Source organism: Rhopalosiphum padi, chromosome 2 (assembly GCF_020882245.1).
Source record: "Rhopalosiphum padi isolate XX-2018 chromosome 2, ASM2088224v1, whole genome shotgun sequence".
Lineage (NCBI taxonomy): Eukaryota > Metazoa > Arthropoda > Insecta > Hemiptera > Aphididae > Rhopalosiphum > Rhopalosiphum padi.
In genome coordinates, this window is record NC_083598.1 from 52,368,883 (window position 1) to 52,387,645 (window position 18,763).

The following is an 18,763-nucleotide window of genomic DNA, read 5'->3' on the forward strand; positions in this document are numbered from 1 at the left end:
TAATATTATGTTCAAATGTCAATCAAGTATTATAGGAAAAAATAACATGCTGCAGCAATATACCAAAAAAAAATGCATTGAAATTAAAATGTAATAAAGTCAAGTAAGTAAACTATTTACAAATTATGATAAATAAGACTGTACCTATGAGAGGGTAAGGGTTTAAACCAAAAATATATCTGAGTATAATCCTTATGATTATGAACATTTTACAAAAATTATAATATTTTTGTTTACGTCCATTATTTTGTTGTTCACAATAAAATTTGCAGTTGTGTAAAGTATACTTTAGGACAAGAAATGGTTTCCAAATTATTCCTTTTAAGCATTTTAAATTATAATATTTTAATTCTTGACTAGTTTTATTGTTTTATATAATATAACAACTATATTTTCAAGTTTTAAACTTGGTATAATATATTGAGATTTGTCAATTAATTTTATAAATGATTTATTTAAGACTTTTTTCATTATACAAGTGGGGAGTCGAATAAAAAAAAAATGACTTGATGTTTTAACTTTTTACTAAAAAAATTAAAATGTTAAATACATAATCAAGGAGCATAAAATAAATAAGTGGTAAAAATAAATAAATAAAACGTTTTTACCAATTTATTGTATTATTTTTAATGCATTTTATGGTATGTTTACTAATATTAATACAGGAAGGTACAAAATATATATTTATTATTATTATTGGTTTTCAACTGATAATTCTCATTGGATGTACATTGTGTAAGTAATGGTACGACATTGCACATAACGACAAACCGTATGAATGTAACAGAATAAATAAGAGTTCTCAGCAGTCAGCAGCAAAACATATAAAAATCATAAATAATAAATCATGTTTTCTAGAACACTGAAGTCTAACAGTTTAATTAATGTGTAGGCCATATGTATGGTAATGGTGTAAAATCATAATTTCTCATTAGTAAGTAACAAATATTATTCTAAAAATAAAATTGTTTATTAAAAATGTTAATGTTACACTTATGGTTTACCTATACAATTTAAAGACTATATTAAATATTTATAACCATAAATTATCAGTATCATATTAATTTAATTACTTAACTAGAATAAATATAAAAACTATTAACAGCCTTACAATATAAAAAAACATTTCAATTAAATATCATAAATTAACTTCAGTTCTAAGTCTTTTTGTTTGGTGTAATACTGGAGTATTACTCTTTTGTTTATATTGTTCAGTTCTCTTTTGTCTATCAATCATTTTATTATAAAGAAAATTCATCAAATCAGTTTTTTCCAAGCATACAAAGGATTTAACTAAATTACTTAACGTTTCAAATATATGTGTCATATCAGCATCCTCGATTTTTAAAATGATTTCATTACTAGCATCAATAGTGTACTTATAAACAGAGTTACCTGTTAAAATCCACAGTTGATTACCATATGCTGCTAAATCCAAAACATTGCTTTCAAATTGAATAGTTTTTATATTTTTAATATTCCATTTGTTATCTTTTTTCTCTGTTTTAATGATATGTACATCTTTAGAATTATATAATTGAATAGCGGCTAAGTCTTTAATTTCAATAACGCTTTGAATTGGAGTATGAAGAGTTAGTTTATCAAGCAGATTGCCTTTATTGAAGTCCCACAGACGTAGAGTACTGTCACCAGAGCCAGATAGAATAAAATTATTCAATAAACAAATTCCACTAACATATGCTTCATGTCCCATCATGTAATACACAATGTTTTTACCATTTGGATAATGTGAAACTCGTACTTTTTCATCATTGTCACATGTAACTATATACTTTTCATTATCACTTATACAAATATCAAGGATCATAGACGAATGACCCAGGATACGGACAGGGAGTTCTTCAAATGCATAAACATCACCTTTTTTATCACCGACAATAATTACATTAGTTTTTGGAGTAAAAACTATGTTTGTTGCATGCTTTGCTAGTGTTTTGTTTTCAACTAATGTCCAGTTTGCGGTGTTCCAGATGCTTAGAAGTTTACCTTTGTTCGGGTTGTAAGCAAATAGTGTGCCATCAGCTGAAAATGCCGCACATGCTTTTTGCAAGTCGTGGTTGTTGATTGGAATGTTTTTATACGCTTCACCCAAACTTTCGGTGAGATTTTTAACATTTCCACTGTCTAATGAATACACAAAACATTTATCAACATCTATTGAAGACACTACAACAGTTGTTTCACTAACAGCCATGCAAAACGTCATTTTGATATTTTATGAGTTAGGTCAAATATTTCAATACGCACGATTAAGTATTATTCAATCACTATAAATACACAGGTTACAATTCTTACCTAGAAAATATATCAAGTAGGTAAACTTATTTTTAATAATTACTCAGAACTAAATAACAAATACTAGTTAAGCATGAACAGTATATTATATAAACACTATGTAAACTATACAGTATTAAAGTTTAAACGTTTAAAGTATTTGATAAAAATTAAATACATAACCAAGAAAACAATAATTTTTTTAATCGTTTATTAAATATCGATATTCAATATATATATATTATATAATAATTCGTGGTCAAGTTGCTTGATAAAAATTAAAAATGCACTTTTAATAACTTCGGGTAATAAATATTAATATCAAAACATTTATAATAATTGCTTTGGTTTTCCAAGATAATATATTTATTAAAATTTAGAACAATAGGTACTATCGATAATATCTTTATGGAAATAGTTGATTTTTAATCTCTATTCGTGTTATCTATGCACACGTGCGCTAGTTTGTATCACGGATATAGATAAGACCTTAAACAAGATAAACAGATTTTGACTATAATATAATATTTCATTATATTATAACTGTTATAAACTCAATACTTATGCGAATATCTGATGTATCATACAAAACTATAATTATTGAAGTCGTTAATTTTCGTGTAAAAGTACCATTAAAAAGTGAATGACCATTGACCAATAGCTGGTAGGAATCAGGCTACTACAAACTGAATGGGGTTAATTTCTTAGTTTAAAAATTTTAATTTGTATGTAGGCTCATCATAACATAATGACATAATGTCAGATTCGCCGAGGCCCAAAGGATTAAATACTTCAAATGTCGGAAAGTCCTCGCCGGCTCGAGGTAATAGCAGTGTAACTTGCTCTGTTCTATTCTATTTTATTATGTCTGAGAATGTGTTACAGAAGTGGATGTTTATGCTGGTCGGCCTGCTCAAGGACACAGCGGTAATCTTACTGGCAACCGCCGTATATTGAAAGATACCGCTGCAGATATTTTTAATCGTATGCAGCAATGGAAAGTTCATCAAGACAGAGGGTGTGTTGTGATATCAAATATATTCAATTTAAGAATGGAAAAGTAAGCATTATTTTTATATAGAGTATTATGTAATTTATTACAATTTTAGAACTAACAAACAACGTATAAAGTACAAACTATAATTTTGGGTTTTATGTTCAGTATACTTCTATTTTATTTACAAATTGCATAGGTTAGGTATACAATTTCCAGATCAGCTTGGTTGTTTAGTGAAGGAACTAAAAAAATTATGTGAGCTAATGGTAAATAAAAAATAAAATCTACAAGAATAAAATCAAATTAAAATTTTGATGTTTAACGTTTTCTACTTATGTATTTGCAGTTTGACATTGTTGAAGGGCTCAAAATTAAACTTAAGAATCTTACAGCCATATCAGCTTTAGAAAAAGGCAATTCGACTCCTCTTTTCATATCATGGACAACAGAACATTTTTGTATGGTTAAAAAGAACAAAATATTTATTATATATACCTAATTTACATTAATATTTTTTTCTACAGGCAAAATAACTGAAAAAATACTAAGAGCTTATCAAAAAGAACAAAAACTTCATCAAAGTCTTCTATTGAGAATAGCAGATAGCATGGATCCTGATATTCTGTTATTTTATCTTTCTTGTTGGACATATCAGCCATATTTAGATCATTCCATTGAAAAAGAATTACATTGTATGATTAAAGAGACTAGACATGTATGAGTTAATTTAACAATAAATTAAGCTAAAATGGTAAAATGGTTAAGAATTATAAAAATTTATAAATTTATATTAATAAAACTATATTCTAACTTAATTAATAATACAAAAGATTTTACAAGTCAAAAACACTAGGAGTACTCTCTTGAGCACATTTGCCAACAGATTGAATGAACTTCACAAAACCAGTATCTTTTGGTTTTTCCAGACCTCTCAATAAACGGTTTTTCATAACAGCAACAAATTCTCGATTGCTTAATTGTCCATCAACTTGAAATTAAAAAAAAAAGTTATTAACATAGTAGTTTTTAAGAATACCATCAATGTAGTAACTCACGGTTTTCATCAAATATTGTGAAAATTACATTGATTAAATGGTCATTTAAGTCAACGTGAGCTACAGTTTTTGCTACATGTTTTAAAGTGGCTAAAAAAAAAAAACAAAATAAATAATTAATATTTCTACACTAATTATTAATCATTTATTATAAAAAGTGAAATAAACCTTGATCAATTGATGCTCCAGCAATATGATAAAATGTAAGAGCTGTATCTACATCATTAATATTATTCAAAAAGTGAAAAAAATGTAAGTAATCTTCTTCACTAATGCCTTGAGTGTTTTCTTTGAATCTGAAATTAAAACAATTTTAACATAAAAATTATAATATTTAATATGCTTCATACATTTTTTTTTTTTTAAAACAATAAATCTATTATTTAGTCATTTTAATAGAATTTGGGATTAAAAGGATTAATAAAAATAATTTCAGTTTTCTGGTTTTGATTACAATTTACAATACAAATATCTCAATGATTGTGTTTGCCACAGCCCGCAATATATTAACATCATAAGGATAATTTATTTATTTTTAATGAATAAATAACTATTTTCTGATATGGTAAAAAATAATTACTTCAGGTAGTTTATGAGTATTTGTATTTACTTTACAAATACTTACACTTTTTTCACTCGTTTAATTATGCGTGCTTTCTTTTTTGGTGCATATCCTGCATAGGCTAAAAGTAGGTCAGTAAATTCAACTTCTGTTATAGTACCGTCTTCACTAGGGCCTTTTCGTTGAAACTAAATTGAATTGTTCAATATCAAGCCTGTTAATTTCATAATGTTATGTTTAAAATTATAAATTACCTCTAAACCTAAAATTTCTGTCTGTAGTTGTTGTTGAAAATCGAGGAATTTCTCTATAGTCAGTTTTTCATCAAGATTTTCACCAAAAAAATATGTTGTTAATGCTGAATTGACCCCCTAAATTTATATTCAAATAAAATATTTGAAAAAAATAATAATTTTATAAGCTATATACCTTAAACGTATTTCCAGTATTAGCATGATCTCTATGACGACTTCCAATACTCGTCTGATGTCGGATTAAGGTAGCAACCTTTTCAAATTCTTCACAGTCTACATCACCATCACCATTTAAATCAAACATTCTGAATGCAATTTCAAAATGTCTTTTTGATGCTAAAATTAAATTTTAAATAAAAGTTAAAATAAATTAATAAAATGTATACATAGAATAGTTGTACTACATACTTGACAATACAGTTAGTAAAAATATGTAGTCTGAAAAAGTTATCAAACCAGAACTTCCAAGTTTATAAAATATACTATCTTCATTTAATGCCAATTCTAATTTCATGTGTGTATTCTAGAAATTCAAATATATATTGTATTTATATATCACAATATGTATTATTGTTAACGATTAAAGGTCATTAAAATATTTAATTATCTATACTAAAAATTAAAGTAACTATAAAATATTGTACTTTTGGGTCATATTTTTTATATTGATCAAGACCAAGTCCATCCGGCTGTTTGATGCCTGGTGTCATAGACCGGAGGAAGTCATCTGGTGTCATAAATACTTCATGCGTTTCTTGTCCATTAGAATGCATATGTGTTACTTGTAAAGTAGCAAAATATCTAAAAACCTTATCTGGCGTTGAAAAATGACGTATCCTGTTCTCATATTCTATTATCTGAAATAAAGTAAATTGTTTATTGTTATTAATTGATTATATCATTGAAACCCACTATACCTTTCGATCACGAAATCCAACTTTTTGCTTAGGTTTTTTTTTTTTTTTGTCAACAGTTTCTTCTAGAATTTCTTGTACTGGATTTTCAGTAGTATCGATATTGCTGTCAGCATCCACAGGAGGAAATACTACCTCAGAAACTCTAAAAATAAATATTTGACCATGTAGATAATAATATATATTAGAATGTGGACAGCTTATTTTTATGATGAATATTGCAAATTTTATATTAAAATAATTCAAACACTATGAATGAGCAATTATAAATTTACTTACTTCTCCCAATTGATAAAATTATAAACTATAAAGCTTATGAACGCAAAAATGTAAAATTGTTTTAAAGGATGTTCTGGAGGATCTCTCTTATGACCAAAATTCTTATAAGTACGACGATGATCAAATTTTTCAACCGGAAATACAGTTAATGTGTTAAATTTTCCATGGTTTTTTAATAAGATTTGTCTTGAATGTAACCCGTAACCCAAAATTGGACGTATTTTTGTAAGCCACATATCTGAAATGAAGTATATTTTATTAAGTACATTTTTTAGCTAATTTTAAAAAGATATTTTTTAGTAATGAAATCTACTTTCTTTGATTTAATATAGGATAAACATTAGATTAGTATTTTATTTTAAAAGTTCTTGTGTATCCTATTTAGGTGATTTAAAAATATAAATTATGAATTTATAAACTGTATTTATAAGTAGGGCTCAGATTTAAACGCCCTAAAAGTATTTATGACCTAAAAACACACACACATTTCCTTTCTTAAATTCCAATTAATTATATAATCAAAATCAATGCCCATACCAACCATACATTTCAAGGGATGGGTTTGAACCCCAACCCCCCTATATACACCATTGTCTATATCTATAATTTAGTTTTGTTTTTTTTATTTATTAATATTTAGTAATAATTAAAGTATATGATTGTAAAGGAGTTTTAAATTTTACTATGGAAATATGGAATATATGAAAATAATATTGAAATTGCATATTGTTTTCTGAAAAAAAAATTGTTTAAATTATTGTTTGATAAGATAATTGAATTTTCTGAATACTATGATCATAGAATAGATTAAAATTAATCTATTCTGTGCTATGATCATGAACGTGCTGATAGCTAACTGAAATATCTAGGTTCAAGTGTTGAGATAACATATTAATAATGCTATAAGCAACTTAATGAATTACTTTCATAATATTGTTCGCTTAAGATATTATTAATTATTGAGTATTGTGTAACATCATAATAATATTTGAAGAATGAAATAGGTAAATAAATAAGTTATTATTCCAAAATTATTTTCTTTATTGAAGATGATTAAAATAATACTACATTATAATAATAATAATACTTTACATTATTTAATTAGTTTAATAATGCTGATAAGATTTCTGATATAGTATGCTAGACGATACAAATACTTTTAAACAGAATTCAAGAACTAAAGGTTATCATTCAATTTTTTTTTCTAAAATATTAATATGAGCCTTCTATTTAAAATCTTATGTTGGATAAAGTAAATTTATTAACCAATATGTCAAATATCAATCAAAACTAATAAACAGGTATATATAGAGAAGGAATTTTGTCATTTGTTCAGACGGTGTAATGAAAGCACACTGTACCATGAAGACTAAAGATTATACTATCGATGAATATACAGAATATTTTGGTTTAAACAAGACAATTCTTAGATAAATAATTGAATTATGAGATTGTCACCCAATAAAGATTCTCATAGAAAATTTAGGTGTTCTGTGGTAGTGTGGTCATCACGTAGTGCTCTTCCATATTACCTGATTATATTTTAATAATGCGTCTTACACTCAACCGATTGGATGAATCACAGCATCTAAAATCACACGGTCCATTTGATTTTGTGTTCTTCAATTTAATTCGATCGAGTGGCAATTAATTAACAAATAATAATGACAATTGACTGGTGTAATCGGAGGACAATTTATTAATTGCGATTTACGAACCGCGCCGAATGCAGAATGCAGATATAGAATTACACTGATAAAACACGGCTGACGTAAGGCAATGCAACTGATAGCGTTTGTGACCTTTTTCAGATTGTTTTCTCTTTTTCTCGTGTGCGATTATCGATTTTTAAAAATCGCCGCCGAAGAAGCAGCAGGGCGAAGGCTTGGCCAGAGCCGCACTTCTTTGCGCATGTTCGGTATAATCAACACCCGTACTCTTATCTTGTTCGGCTTCGGCGTTTTGGCATAGTATCGGGCGCAACGGGTTGATGGTCGTAGCTGTTTATTCGTGTGTCGTGCGCGCGGAAAAAAAAAACACACACACAAACGGAAGAAGAAAATTGATTTTTTCATCGCCGGCCTTGTACTTAACAAACACACTGCTCACAGCCACATTAATAATACCCTACATGATACATGTTTACCGGAATGCGTAATTCAACATGGAGCTTTCGTCCGAAAATAGCTCACTGCCAAGAGGTAAGTAAATACCTATATATCCAAGTCTATAATATAATTTATGCAATTCAGCAGAGGTGAAAGCTCTTGTCCTCTACACATCGAAAAAGATTTTCATCCCGATTATTAACCGTTTAATGACAAAGCGTTATAAATCATGGTAGGTACTGTAACTGTTCATACTTTTGCCTCAAATATCTATCATCTGTGTTTGGCCATACCCACCAAAATTTGGCTTAAGCTTTCAGGTATCTGTCATAATCAGTAGAACTTTATTTGAGTTGAATTTAAAGAATTGATTTTTGTTACCAGTCAAAACAAATGTAACATTAACGTATCTGTTTCTCTGCCATATTTATTCTTACATAGCAGTATTACTGATTTTGACATTTTTAAAATTTGTATATATTTTTGAAATTTAATCGACAAAGTTATTAGGTCAATAAGTCTTCAATGGTAACAATGCCATAAAAATAAATAATAGGGGTGTGTCCAAATATTCTGATAATTATTGCTGTGGTGTTGGTTTGGTAAATTATAATAATTTTGTTGTAATCTGATGTAATTTTTTTTTTTTACAGTCACACAATGGTTATCTAAAGCGAGCAACTACGGAACAACTGTTGGAAGTGTTCAACAAAGTAATTTTTTCAAGAATCAATTTTCTTATTAAATAAAATATTATATTATACCTAAGGATCTATTTTATTTATTAGTATGCCACTGTTGAGAAGCAAGGCGAGAAATATATCAATTCTGTAGACTTCTTAAAAAATTACATTGGCATATTAAATGAACCATCCAGTGACTTGGATTCTTTGCGGCTGTTAAGTGGAATTGTTGATACTAACAAAGATGGGTTAGTATATAAAGGAAATTTTTGATAATCATATTTGATATTGTAGAATATTGCACATTTAAAAAAAGGTAAATGTTAAATATACAAAATGTATATTTTTTTCTTAACACTGTATTGTTAACTTAAACAGATATTACTGTAATTGTTAGATATTACTATATTAGTTACTAGTATTTGATTTTTTTTTCTTTACTATTAATATAGATAGTTTATTATTATGCTCAAGATGTATTATTAAACTTACTGATGTAATGATGCATATTAAAATATTTGTTTTAAAAAATATATCCATTTAAAATTAAATTATAGACTAGTCAAATATAAAATTAAATTAAAAATATTCTATGTTATTAAGTTTTATACACTAAAATATACTTAAAAAATAGTATCCCAGTAAGATGTATGTTATTAAATACCAATTATAATAACATCAAATAAATCAATTAATGTAGTTGTTTCATCTAATATGTAAATCTAGTCCATATTTTATTATAGCTACTATACATAATATTCTATACTGTAGTCATTAAGAGAGCGCGCTGATTTTGTGCATCCCCTATGAAACCTTACCATAGTAGAACCGTTGTTCATCAGGAGGGATGTGTAGAAGAACTGATTTTTGTTTGTTCTCTTACTGGTAAAAATGTTGGTATTTTGTGGTTATAAATTACAATGAATAGGTAATAAAATAATTAATTCAGTTTTTATATTTACAATTGACTAATGAAATTAAAATCTTAAAATAAATAAATAAATAAAATTTGTTAAAAAAATTATATTGTATAAAATTACAATTTTTTCCAGACTCATTTCCTTTGCGGAATTTCAAGCATTTGAAAGTTTATTGTCTGAACCAGATGCTTTATATAAAGTTGCATTTCACTTGTTTGACATAAATGGCAATGGAGAGATTTCCTATGGTACTATAATATTAGTAAAAAAATTATATATGAATACTGTTAAATTTCATATTTATTTTAATTTCCAGATGAATTTGTGTTAGTTATTAAAAAAACTGAACTGTACTTGAAGATACCTTTCAATTTGGATAGTCAATTTATGAAATTGTATTTTGGAGAAAAAAAAAATCGGCTTATTAACTATTCAGAATTCGCTCAATTTTTACATGTATAAATATTTTACAAGTTTCATAAAGTAAATAGTAAAAACTAAATTTTAATTTTTGCTTTAGGATTTTCATGAAGAATGTGGAACTGAAATTTTTCGTATTTTTGATAAATCTGGTTCTGGTTTCATATCTGCCAATGATTTTCAAGAAATAATGCTTTTGTCCAAAAGTCATTTATTAACTAGTGGTGTTCGAGATAACTTGTTACCAGTAAATTAATTTAAAATCTATAAATTGATTATAAATTTGAATTAATGTTTTTTATTTAATTTATAGGCTGCAGGAGGAGGTCAAGGAGTACATCGTGTTAGTTTTCCATATTTTATGGCTTTTATATCACTTTTAAATAATATGGAACTTGTCAAACGTATTTATTTAAATGCCAGTAATGAAAATCGTAATCGGGAAGTTACTAAAGGTGTTTATCTTAGATTTTATGTGATTCATAATATTTATTAAAATAACTATTGTTTCTTATATTTTACTGTTATATGTTTGTTCAGATGAATTTTTGTATTCTACTCAAGTTATGTCTCAAATTACTCCATTAGAAGTTGATATATTATTCACCTTGTGTCATCTATTACATCAAAGAGCCGGGTAATTTAATTGTACCACAACATTTAAGTATATTTTATAATCCTATATTTTTTTTTAGCAAGATTATTTATAACGACTTACAATCAATAACACCAGAACAGTACTATAAAGAAATACATAATCGTAGAATAGCTGAAATCCATGCAGTATCTGTAAGTATAGTTAAAAAATTATTATTTTTAACAGTTATTTAAATTACTCTTATCATTATTTCAGAGTCCATCTGATAGAGGAGTTTTTATTCAAGTATTGGAGAGCTTGTACCGATTCACTTTGGGCTCAATATCTGGAGGTAATGTTATTTTGCATTATTCCAGTAACATGATGATGGCATATTTGGTACTGTAGAAATATATTGATGTATCCAATTTAGGTATGGGCATACAAACATATATGTATGAGTGATACCATGCGCCCCACAACGCTCTAAATCTTTCCGTTCATAATCATTTTTTATTTCTTTGTATACTTGATGAGCTATTCCATATAATTCACCTAAAATTAACTAGTTAACTAGGTACTATAAAGTATTCAAATTATGTAATTCATTTTGGGGTAAATAGTTTACCTTGACATATAAGTGGACCACCAGAATCACCGTCACACAATCCTTTTCCATTATCTTGTTGTAAGCAAATTATCTTTCTCCTCTCCCAATCTTGAAGACCTGGACATGCTTTGGCAGACATTGAAGAAAATACTTTAAGTTTGTGTAAGACTGTATTATGCCGGCCAGGTGGCTTATCAACTTCTCCCCAACCTACAGCTGTACATGCTATGAAATCATTTATTGGAAGTCCCCTATCTGATACATGAATGATATTAACAGCAATAGTCATAAGAAATGGTTTGACACGAATGACAGCTAAGTCATCATTAGCAATTCGTTTTACCTTAATAATATGTCAAAATCATTTTATTATTGTTATACATTTTTTATGAATAATTTTACTAACTCTATAATTTGGGTGTATGTGAACTTCTACTCCTTGTCGGACTTGTGAATTATTTGTTTGTTCAACATAATTTACTATGCCTGCTATTACTTTAATATCGCTAGGTCTTATACCTAATATATAGTTAATTGAAAAACAGTGAGCTGCTGTCAAAACCCATTCTTCTGATACAATTGCTCCTGAACATGACATAGTCTTATGGTATATGACTGTCATAAATGGGAATTCAAAACTGTTTGCTGCTTCTCCTCCGGCCAAACAAACTGGTTGATTATGATAACATACTACAGACACTATTAATAATATGTGACTAACAAATAAATGTTTAAGATTCATCTTTTTAAGTAAAAATTGAATGATGTAATAAATATTTCAAAGTGTAAAGTTTGATATTTGTATTATTATTATTATTATTTATCTATTATTTAATAATTGACAATAAAACCATAACAACAATGGTAATAAAAACTAAATAAGTGTATACTTTTTGTTTTAGCTATTGGTGCTACAGCAGTGTATCCAATTGATTTGGTTAAAACTAGGATGCAAAATCAAAGAGCTGGTTCATTTATTGGTGAACTCATGTATAGAAACAGTTTTGACTGTTTTAAAAAAGTCAGAAATATTTTAAATTAATGTTATTTACAAGTATAAATTACCTATATTGATAAAAATATTATACATTTTTAGGTAATAAGACATGAAGGAATATTTGGACTTTATCGAGGTCTATTGCCTCAGCTGATAGGTGTTGCTCCTGAAAAAGCGGCAAAGCTCACAGTTAATGATTTAGTGCGAGATAAGTTACGTTCAGAAAATGGAGATTTGGCTGTCTCTGCAGAAATAATTGCTGGTGCTTGTGTTAGTAAATTTTTAGTTTCATTAATTTATATCATATACTATATTTTGATATGAATATTACTTTCAGGCAGGATTTTCACAAGTTATATTTACCAACCCATTGGAAATAGTCAAAATTCGTTTACAAGTTGCCGGTGAAATAGCATCTACACAAAAATTGAGTGCTATTACTGTTATTAAAGAATTAGGTTTCTTCGGTTTGTATAAGGTAATCGACTTTTTAATAACTATTAGTTATTACAGTGTGATATTGATAAACATTTTTTATAATGCATTATACTATTTTTTTAGGGAGCTAAAGCTTGTTTCCTACGAGACATACCTTTCAGTGCTATTTACTTTCCAGCCTACAATCATGTAAAACAGGCTTTTGCTGATGAAAAAGGTTATAATCATCCATTATCACTGTTAGCTGCTGGTTGTATTGCTGGTGTTCCAGCTGCATCATTAGTGACACCAGCAGATGTTATAAAAACTCGACTGCAGGTCGTAGCACGAAAGGGCCAAACTACTTATAATGGATTGGTCGATTGTGCAATGAAAATTTATAATGAAGAAGGACCAAGAGCATTTTGGAAAGGAACAGGGGGTAAATTTAATATATACCAAGTTAAAATAATCATTAAAACTTATATTTAAATCAAATTGTATGTATTATGTTTAGCTCGTGTATTCCGCTCTTCGCCACAATTTGGAGTGACACTTTTGTCTTATGAAATTCTACAAAGATTGTTTTATGTAGATTTTGGAGGCTCGTAAGTAGTAAAAAATATACAAATTAAATTATTATGTATATATTAAATATATATTTAATTATCATTGTTTGAAAAAAAAATTTTAGCCGTCCATCTGGTTCAGAAAAATTAGTTTCAGTACATGGTGCTGGTGATGGAATCACTCCTTCAAATCCAGATCATATTGGAGGTTATCACGCAGTTCTTCCGATATTAGAAGGAATAGAGTCTAAATTTGGTCTTGTATTTCCGAAAACTAAATCAGAAAAATAATCATATCATACAGCCTGTTACACTTACATTCTGAACATTTAATAATAATTGTTATTTGTGATATTAATATTTTTATCTCCATACAATTTATTGTATTTTAATTTATCAATTCAATGATTATATATTTATACATGAAACCACATATACACACAAACACAAATCATGTAAATTATTCCTGTTTCTTTTTTATATTAATATATCCTATTTTTTTTTATGTCATGTATGGATTAATATGATAATGCTCTTATTTATTGTACACCAATAAAATTATTTTTTTAAACCAATTTAAATTTCAATGTATTAATTTTAGAATTTATAAAAAAGAGAAGAGAATACCTAATTAAATATTTAAATATAACATTATATATTTTAGTTTTTAGACTTTCTACATTTAATCTTTGTGTATCTGCAATATTCTATTTTCATTATAATTGAATTATTTAACGTCTACCCAGTGGCGGATTTAAATAAGATGGTGTCTAGACACCCCTTTCCACAGGTCGCTTATATTATGATGTTATACAATTTAAAATATAGTTTTTACAAATTTTTTTAGGGCCCAAAAAAAAAAATGTTAAATGAAAATCCCCCACTGGGTCTTCCTAAGTCATAAGCATAGATAAGTACAATGAAATTTCCATATTATGATAATGATTTATTGGGACAAAAACGTGTATATTATAGAAAAATTCATTAAATATAAATAAATAAATTTGGTAATGTCCAAAAAAATATTTCGTTGAATTGAAGTTTCATTGTATAAACTAAACGTTTCTGAATGACTTAAACGTTGAACACATCGCTAAGTAGTTGACGTTTTCCGCTTAATATGCACGAGCAGGGGCGTATTTAGAATTTTTTTTTGGGAGGGGCTGAGGTATTTTTAATTATACTGAACGTTAACAATTAACATACGATAGGACATAATAAGCAGACTATATATTTCTTAGATTGGGGGGGTCTGAAGGCCTGAAGATCCCTCAGCACCACATAAATACGCCCTTGTGCACGAGCAACAAATTTTATTTACCATCAGAATTAAATTCTTATTAATTTTATATCTTTGCATTTTTTTTAAAACTGAAATGCTAATAATATAATATACCTAATGAATTATGAAATAATAATGTATGTAGTATGTACTATGTAGTATGTATGAATCGTACAGTACGATTTTCATGATACGTAGCAATTTCAGTCAAAAACTTGATGCGTACACTGCATTATCGCAGTGCTGCCCACCGTAAAATTGTTTTAATTTCAACACTAGACCCGCACTGTTTACGCATTAATTCACAGACATTTCTTTTTCAAAAAATTTAAACATGTAGTACCATGACAAATCTTATAAATTGCATTGTACATACGACACCTGCCTAAGTGCCTGTTGCCTAACATAAAACATTCGTTAAAAAGTTACGTGTTTAATAAGTTAATTCAGTTAATGGCCTGCTGTACAAGTTTTATTCAATAAAAATTTGTGCCGCCTTTTTCATCTTTTTCATATCAAAAATCAAAATTATTTCTAACCAAAACAATAGACCAAAACTATTTATAAATTTATATTTTATAATCCGTTCAGTAACAAATTTATATTTATTACATAATATTAATATGTTCGATGATATAATATTATTACGCGTTTATGCTTTTTACCTATGTTAGATTAAAAGGAGATACGTTCTGTGAACTGTACGCAGATGGCTATGTTACCTATATTGACTATATAGTGTACATATTAAAATAGGTAGGTACCTACTTATGTAATATATTGCGCGGCCAAGAGAAAACCCATTTTACGGATAACTACGTCCGATTACAAGTCTCATTAGCATAGTCTGCGATCGTGAAAAGCTTATACCCTTCAAATAATTCCCATGTTACATAAACATATTTATCATAAACTACTTTGAAAATTTGAAATATTTAAATGGTTTTTGTCTTGCGATTGACTAGTCTCATATTCTCATCCTGAAAATTAAAACATTGTGTTTTATCAAAGTATAAAGGTAACTTACCAATAAATTATCGAAAACAAAAGACGGTTAAATCTCTTATAACCTATGATTATTAAGGTAACGGTAACGATAAACAAAAAATGTAAAAAATAAATTATTGGGATAGATGAATCATGAATACTCGTTATATTAATATAGGTATACTATTACAATCAAATGATAAGAAACGATGCAATGAACCATAATGACAACAAAAAGTTAGCACTTAGCTTTATTTTGGGTTATTTTCAACGATTTTTAATAAATTTAATCAGTTATATTTTAGATTCTAAGTGGAGCAATGAGTGTATTGATTTTATACCTAACGATGTGTTCCTTTTCTTCTGTCTGTCATCGGCCATCAGATATCACTTTTTAAAGCCATAAAAATAGAGCATTTTTATTGGAGCAATCTTCAACTGACTATATTAGCTAGTAAAAAATGGAACCTAATTGATTACTTTAGTGGTAAAAATGAATCTGAAAATGTATATTTTTACTCAAAACCAGATTTCATTAAAATTGATTTTCTTTTAATTTAAAATGATTAACTTTGAACTTGAATTTTTCAAAAAATATTTGTATTATCAAAAAACAAAACAATTCGTGTGCTATTTATAGATAATGTAATGTTCCTCCTAAGTTATACGACTTATTACAATTTAAAAATATCAAAAAATAAATAGGCACAATTTTCTTTTTCTTTATGAAATAAGTTATTTAGAAATTTTAAATGTAAAATAGTAATTAGCTAATTTTTTGTAAATAAAGAAAATTATTATAATATTTGTATGAATTTGAAAATGTTTATCATTACGTACATTATTTACACTATAGACGAAGAAATACATTCATTTTTTGACAAAAATAATATCAAACTTAACCTACTTTTTAATTAAAATAAAGAATTATTAATAGCTATATATAAATACTAGCTGTCCCACCAGGCATTGCCCGGGCAAAAGTCACCTCAGGTAAAAAGTATTATTGAATAATTAAGTTTTTATTGAATAGTAATTAATAAATAAATATATATATATAAGCGGTTGATAGGATACTAAAAATACGTCTAATTACTTTTTTTTTAAATTTTTTTTTAATTAATTTTGTTATATTATATACCATCCCCTATTCCAACCCCTTACAGCCCTTTTTTAGTATTAAAAATAGCCTATATCCCTTCTCAGTGTCTAAATTATTTATGTACCAAATTTTATCATTTAAATCGGTTCATTAGTTTCGGAGCTTATTCAATACAAACAATCAAATCTTTCCTCTTTACAATATTATTTAATATAGATAAAATATATAACAAAACATCCTAAGAACTTAGAAGTTATAAGTATATGACATGTACAATTCATTAATTTATAACAATATAAAAAATTTGGAATTTTTGTTTTGTACATACCTGTACTTAATACTTATGTATTATATAATATTCTCATTATTATAATAAAAATAAGATCATTATTATTATATTTCTATATTAATTTACGTACCTATTAGAATATTTTATTTACTTAATAAATAATAGGTAACTATAGCGTTACAAATGTAGATTGTGTCTAAATAGGTAGAACTCTCTACATATACAATATATTATATGCCATTGTTCGTGGGGAATAATAGGTAAGCGTTTTTTGGCGTGAATAATCGACATAAAATGTTAAATGGCATTTAAACATTATAAACTATTAACTAAACTTAAACGACTGAATATTTTTTATTACTACCCAAGTGAAATAAAAATGTTTATTTTCAATAATAAGATTTCATGTAAAACTTTATTCAAATGGTTTTAAGCGATACTGTGTGATGATAGGAAAAGCCGGCTTAAGACATTTTGTGCATTGCGACAGGTAATTTTTAATTATTGATTAGATATAATATACCAGGGGTGGCCAACCAGTCGATCGCGAGATGAATTTGAGTCGATCCTTTCGCATTTTCTTAAATTTTTTAATTTTTTTCAGAAAACAATTATGTACAATAATTTTTTTTTTGTAAATTTGTACCTATATACATATTTATATTTTGTATATCCCACGAATATAAAAATTATATTTAGAAAAAAGCAATAAATAACTATTAAAAACGAGATTATACACATATTGACCAACCTTTTTTTTTTGGTTGATCGCGTTAACCTAAAAAATCTTGGAGGTCGATCACAAGTCGATTAAAGTTGGCCACCCCTGCAATATACCATATACATACGATACAGTCCTCTTTAAATCCTACTTCGATAATAGGACTACCTATAATAGGAGTATCACTGTATTTTAATATATCAATATATTGTATTGTAATATTAAGTTCGGTGTATCGATGAAGTTTTCGTAATAAAAATTAAAACAATAAGAATAAATAAACAATAGTAAACAGTTTAATAACGCTATTTGGAACAAGACTTACATTTAGTCTAAGTATTTTTAAAAAACTTGTTGAGTACCTATAGAAAATGATAATTGTTGTAACAATGAAACGTTACATGTTTCTACGATTAATACTTTTTGCAATATAACAAAAAAAAACTAAAATCATTTATTAAAAAATTGTAAATGAGGATTATGTCCAATTTTTCCAAACTTTAAAATGTCTCGTATAGCTCTTAAAAGTATTTTTAGAACTATACTTGGCTTTTTAAAAATTATTTTTATAAACAAAAGATGTAAAATTTTGTACCTATTACATTTTCAATCTTGTATCGAGTATAATATTTTTAATCGATTTATATACAAAAACAATAAATTATGTGTTAAATATATAAACAGCTCAAAGAGTCAATATATTTTGAAAATTTTACCGTGTAGGT

At 27.0% G+C, this 18,763-nt stretch overlaps 5 protein-coding genes across 6 annotated transcripts; 2 read left to right on the plus strand and 3 right to left on the minus strand.

The window, feature by feature from the left end:
* Window positions 1-590: 590 nt before the first annotated feature.
* Window positions 591-2,460, minus strand: LOC132919293 (tRNA (guanine-N(7)-)-methyltransferase non-catalytic subunit wdr4). Its single transcript, XM_060980731.1, has one exon. It carries the CDS (start codon window positions 2,225-2,227, stop codon window positions 1,139-1,141), a length of 1,089 nt encoding a protein of 362 aa, XP_060836714.1. The 5' UTR covers window positions 2,228-2,460; the 3' UTR covers window positions 591-1,138.
* Window positions 2,461-2,781: 321 nt separating this feature from the next.
* Window positions 2,782-4,049, plus strand: LOC132919294 (cyclin-dependent kinase 2-interacting protein-like). Its single transcript, XM_060980732.1, has 6 exons — window positions 2,782-2,959; window positions 3,029-3,118; window positions 3,181-3,355; window positions 3,489-3,558; window positions 3,639-3,750; window positions 3,817-4,049. The coding sequence occupies exons 2-6, from the start codon at window positions 3,052-3,054 to the stop codon at window positions 4,011-4,013; spliced, it is 621 nt and encodes a 206-aa protein (XP_060836715.1). The 5' UTR covers window positions 2,782-2,959; window positions 3,029-3,051; the 3' UTR covers window positions 4,014-4,049.
* Window positions 4,050-4,076: 27 nt separating this feature from the next.
* On the minus strand, window positions 4,077-8,090 carry LOC132919291 (calcium uptake protein 1 homolog, mitochondrial). 2 transcript variants are annotated; one of them, XM_060980730.1, is made up of 11 exons: window positions 7,917-8,090; window positions 6,357-6,594; window positions 6,081-6,222; window positions 5,808-6,020; window positions 5,572-5,686; window positions 5,339-5,499; window positions 5,164-5,280; window positions 4,973-5,097; window positions 4,516-4,643; window positions 4,348-4,437; window positions 4,077-4,280 (listed from the first exon to the last, which is right to left on the minus strand). In XM_060980730.1, the coding sequence occupies exons 2-11, from the start codon at window positions 6,590-6,592 to the stop codon at window positions 4,126-4,128; spliced, it is 1,482 nt and encodes a 493-aa protein (XP_060836713.1). In that variant the 5' UTR covers window positions 6,593-6,594; window positions 7,917-8,090; the 3' UTR covers window positions 4,077-4,125. The 2 variants fall into 2 exon arrangements, with proteins under 2 accessions (XP_060836713.1, XP_060836712.1); XM_060980729.1 differs by having other exon boundaries at window positions 7,889-8,089.
* A 226-nt stretch (window positions 8,091-8,316) lies between these two features.
* Window positions 8,317-14,320, plus strand: LOC132919290 (calcium-binding mitochondrial carrier protein Aralar1). The gene is made up of 16 exons (XM_060980728.1): window positions 8,317-8,557; window positions 9,118-9,177; window positions 9,253-9,395; window positions 10,200-10,315; window positions 10,384-10,523; window positions 10,588-10,734; window positions 10,801-10,942; window positions 11,028-11,124; window positions 11,183-11,276; window positions 11,341-11,416; window positions 12,577-12,695; window positions 12,771-12,941; window positions 13,009-13,149; window positions 13,233-13,530; window positions 13,606-13,696; window positions 13,783-14,320. The coding sequence occupies exons 1-16, from the start codon at window positions 8,495-8,497 to the stop codon at window positions 13,946-13,948; spliced, it is 2,064 nt and encodes a 687-aa protein (XP_060836711.1). The 5' UTR covers window positions 8,317-8,494; the 3' UTR covers window positions 13,949-14,320.
* LOC132919295 (factor V activator RVV-V alpha-like) lies at window positions 11,406-12,542 on the minus strand. The gene is made up of 3 exons (XM_060980733.1): window positions 12,081-12,542; window positions 11,693-12,017; window positions 11,406-11,619 (listed from the first exon to the last, which is right to left on the minus strand). Exons 1-3 carry the CDS (start codon window positions 12,414-12,416, stop codon window positions 11,423-11,425), a joined length of 858 nt encoding a protein of 285 aa, XP_060836716.1. The 5' UTR covers window positions 12,417-12,542; the 3' UTR covers window positions 11,406-11,422.
* Window positions 14,321-18,763: the final 4,443 nt, after the last annotated feature.

Bases quoted from the DNA above. Each gene is read 5' to 3' on its own strand.
- LOC132919293 (XM_060980731.1), bottom strand. From the start codon at position 2,227: ATGACGTTTTGCATGGCTGTTAGTGAAACAACTGTTGTAGTGTCTTCA.
- LOC132919295 (XM_060980733.1), bottom strand. From the start codon at position 12,416: ATGAATCTTAAACATTTATTTGTTAGTCACATATTATTAATAGTGTCT. The intron at 12,018-12,080 runs GTTAGTAAAATT...CATATTATTAAG, and splicing joins ACATACACCCAAATTATAGA to GTAAAACGAATTGCTAATGA. The intron at 11,620-11,692 runs GTAAACTATTTA...AGTTAATTTTAG, and splicing joins TGGTCCACTTATATGTCAAG to GTGAATTATATGGAATAGCT.
- LOC132919291 (XM_060980730.1), bottom strand. From the start codon at position 6,592: ATGTGGCTTACAAAAATACGTCCAATTTTGGGTTACGGGTTACATTCA. The intron at 6,021-6,080 runs GTATAGTGGGTT...ACTTTATTTCAG, and splicing joins TTGGATTTCGTGATCGAAAG to ATAATAGAATATGAGAACAG. The intron at 5,500-5,571 runs GTATGTAGTACA...ATTTAATTTTAG, and splicing joins TTTACTAACTGTATTGTCAA to CATCAAAAAGACATTTTGAA.
- LOC132919294 (XM_060980732.1), top strand. From the start codon at position 3,052: ATGTCAGATTCGCCGAGGCCCAAAGGATTAAATACTTCAAATGTCGGA. The intron at 3,356-3,488 runs GTAAGCATTATT...CAAATTGCATAG, and splicing joins TTCAATTTAAGAATGGAAAA to GTTAGGTATACAATTTCCAG. The intron at 3,559-3,638 runs GTAAATAAAAAA...ATGTATTTGCAG, and splicing joins AAAAATTATGTGAGCTAATG to TTTGACATTGTTGAAGGGCT.
- LOC132919290 (XM_060980728.1), top strand. From the start codon at position 8,495: ATGTTTACCGGAATGCGTAATTCAACATGGAGCTTTCGTCCGAAAATA. The intron at 11,277-11,340 runs GTAAGTATAGTT...TCATTATTTCAG, and splicing joins CTGAAATCCATGCAGTATCT to AGTCCATCTGATAGAGGAGT. The intron at 11,417-12,576 runs GTAATGTTATTT...TTTTTGTTTTAG, and splicing joins TTTGGGCTCAATATCTGGAG to CTATTGGTGCTACAGCAGTG.